The sequence below is a fragment of the Schistosoma mansoni genome (genome assembly GCF_000237925.1).
Source record: "Schistosoma mansoni, WGS project CABG00000000 data, chromosome W unplaced supercontig 0185, strain Puerto Rico, whole genome shotgun sequence".
NCBI lineage: Eukaryota > Metazoa > Platyhelminthes > Trematoda > Strigeidida > Schistosomatidae > Schistosoma > Schistosoma mansoni.
Window position 1 is genome coordinate 355,952 of NW_017386022.1, and position 3,296 is coordinate 359,247.

Sequence of the window (3,296 nt, forward strand, 5' to 3'; positions counted from 1 at the left end):
TATCCACTTCCAGCGCTTCTTCCTGATTTCTTTCCTCCGCTGGAATGTGGTTTGTTCTCTCGCACAGTACAATGTTTCTGATAGTGTCTGGCCAACGGATCCGAAGTAAAAAATTTGATTAAAAAATAATTAATATCAGAAGGCGTTTCGTGGATAATATAGTATTTTTAACTCCTCAGCTGAGGAGTCCCACAACAGGACGAAACGGTCATCCAGTACTTCCAGGTTTTCCATGCTGGTCTAGCTTCAGTTGATTCATGATCTCAACTGTTAAAAATAATTTCTTTGTATTTTAGTATAAAATTGTTTACAAATATAATGAATTTATTGATCAACAAATACTATTTAGTGTTTTGTACTTGAGAACAGAACCGGTAGTAACTTACTTACCTACTTACGCCTGTTACGCCCCGTAGAGGAGATAGACGGCACATCAGTTTTCTTCATCCAATCCTGTCCTGGGCAATCCTTTCCAGTTCTTTCTAGTTGTCATTCATTCTTTTCATATCTGTTTCTATTTCCAGGCGTTATGTGTTTTTTTAGCCTTCCCATTTTCAGCTTACGATCCGGATATAAGTAATCAAGGCTTTAAACATCTGTGAAAGCTTATTCGTTTTTACACGTTTTTGCTTGAATGAACCAGTCGCCTGATTGTTTCTTGATTTCATTAACTAGTTAAATTTTCACTTACGATGGGATTATTTCAATTTTTAGTTTGAATTAACTGGAATAATGGAGTTTTTTCTTGCATTTCTTCATTTAAATGGTAGACCAGTAAAATCTTTGTCCGGTTACTGTTTGGCATAAACATTGTGAGCTGCTGTATTTTGAAAAAAGAGAATATTTATTGGGCGATTAGAGCAGCATAAAACTTCATATATCTTTGAAGTTTTGAATTCAGTCACAGTCTTTGTTAAGTTATATGAATACTGAGGAATCTTTTTGATAAAAGATGGAAATAATTTGTCCATCATTTCCATTGCATATCCGTTTGAGATATCACAGTTTGTTAGGTTGGGTTTTCTAGAAAATAAAACCGGTGTTTAACTGAAGTTGATGAATCCTTTTTATCATTATGAACGCTTATGACAAAGGGTTCACTGTTAGAAGAAAGCATCTATCAAGAACACAACGCTAACTAAAGAACCACAAAGTTGTGCAGATGAGATGAAATATAATGGCGGTAACGCTGTACATGTGGGTGAGACATCACGTCAGCTGAATAAGAGGGTCAAAGAGCACAAACTTTGTTTTTGGCACATTTCCAAATCGTCAGAATACCTCAAAAAGAGAAAAAAAGAATTAGGCGATGACATCGTATTCGATAAGATGTGGACTTATAATTGGTTTCAGTAGCACGAGAATCCTTCAATAAGTTTGGTTTCGTACAAACAGAGATTGACAGAAGAAGCCTTACACATGTGGGGCGAACCCAACAATCAGTAATTAATAAGCAAATCTAAATTTCAATCTAAATTTTATTTCTATCAATTCGTCTCTCACTATATGAACAACAACGATTACCTTTATTTGTTCTTATTAGTTAATTCATCCGAATTTAAGATAAACAACCAACTATTTCGGAACAATAACATAAATTTAGATTTGTTTGTTTTTATTCGTCGTCACTCTATTCATAATTTAGCATGTTTGAATCATGACATCTATCAAATTATCCAATTTTAATAATAGTTAACAAAGGCGAAATATGGTCGATGGAATTATTTCTGACATCAGATATACACACAAACACGTACACTTGTTATGTTACCACAATTATTCAAGTTTTTCACATAGAATGACCCATAGGAACTACAAGAAATCCCACTAATAGTATAATTGACATAATTGAACGAATGGTTCGGTATAAAGTAAACCTGTGAACCATGCATTTACATTCGATAATTTGGAGGTTTGTTTATATTCTCTTAAAGTACGTTGGATCAGACAGCCCAGTGTAGCCTTAATTCATCAAATAACTACTGTGAAACCATTCTTTCACATTTAGACGAAGGTTTGTAGTAGTATTGATCCTCAAAGCTGAACATGAGATAACTAAGAAAATAGACTTTCAATATTTAACACTAAGAGAAGATCAACAATGCTGAACGCTGGAACATTCATTCGAGATTCAGTCGGATGGCATGGCCAAGCCTTGAAGGCGTGGTCATTCTTGTGTAACTTGTCTCTTTCATTCTTATCAAATATATTGTTCTATCTCCAGGCTAAATGTGTTCTCCATAAGTATGTAACATCACATTGGTGATTTTTACGATTGGACAAGTCAGTGTAGAAAATGATATGAATTCCATGTAAGATCTTATGGATCAGATATAGTGACATCATGACAAATCTACAATTTTACGATTAGGTCTAATATGATAGCAATACTAATAATGAACCTAGATCATAATTCTACACGTCCCTATAAATTCTAATACAACTATTTGAATTCCTAAAATTTTACCAATAATCAGTAAGAGAACAATATCAAATTATTATTATTACCAAGATATATTCAATAGTGTTCAATATTTCTTAGGATCTTCCATTTATTAGAAGTTTAATGGCTTTCTTTAGACCTGAAACAAGGATAAAGAGCAGAAATATAATTATTATTTTGACTAAATCAACTATATAATTATAATAAAAATAGAGTGGAAAAAAATCATTTATTATTTTAGAATATTTTAATTACATACTCTATATGCTCGGCATAATTTCCTGTATATTATTACATCATTATTATTCATTTTATATTCTAAGAGCTAAATAACAGTTTAAAGATAAAACTAAAATTAGAAATTTTTAAACTATAAGTGATGATAAGCAAAGATGGATAGTGGATAGTAGTGGATAAAGTATTCGGCAGATAAGTGGTGCGAAAACATCAGTTTAACTACTGTTGAGGAAAAGAGTAGTGTCTATTTTAGTGTGCATAAATCTCGACAAAATTTTTTGAAGGAAACAGGCACATCATGATCACATGTCACATGATCAATGTGACTATATGTTAAGCACAAAAGTACTACAATTATTCAAATATATACAACTTAACATTATACTGAAGTTTTATTAGAATTTAATTGCGAGAAATATAGTTCACCTTTAAGTTCTGTTTCAGTCTGTCAACCACGATGCAAAACGTCTTGATAGATATATAGTGTAATAACAAATAGAAATCCATTGATTAAATCACAGTACCAGTTTTATGGTCCGCCTAAAATATATCGAAGTGATGCCTATCATTGTCTAAAACTTGTCATATATGAAGAATTTGACGAAAAATTTGATTT

At 32.1% G+C, this 3,296-nt stretch overlaps 1 protein-coding gene across 1 annotated transcript in view; it reads right to left on the reverse strand.

Moving 5' to 3' along the window:
- Positions 1 to 791: 791 nt before the first annotated feature.
- The window catches only part of Smp_198720 (hypothetical protein), a gene marked incomplete at both ends in the record, with an annotated part of 24,451 nt that continues 21,946 nt past the window's right edge, over positions 792 to 3,296 (reverse strand). Inside the window, one exon of the mRNA XM_018790971.1 lies at positions 792 to 820. Coding sequence (XP_018645822.1) covers positions 792 to 820 — 29 coding nt within the window. The remainder of the gene's footprint in view (positions 821 to 3,296) is intronic.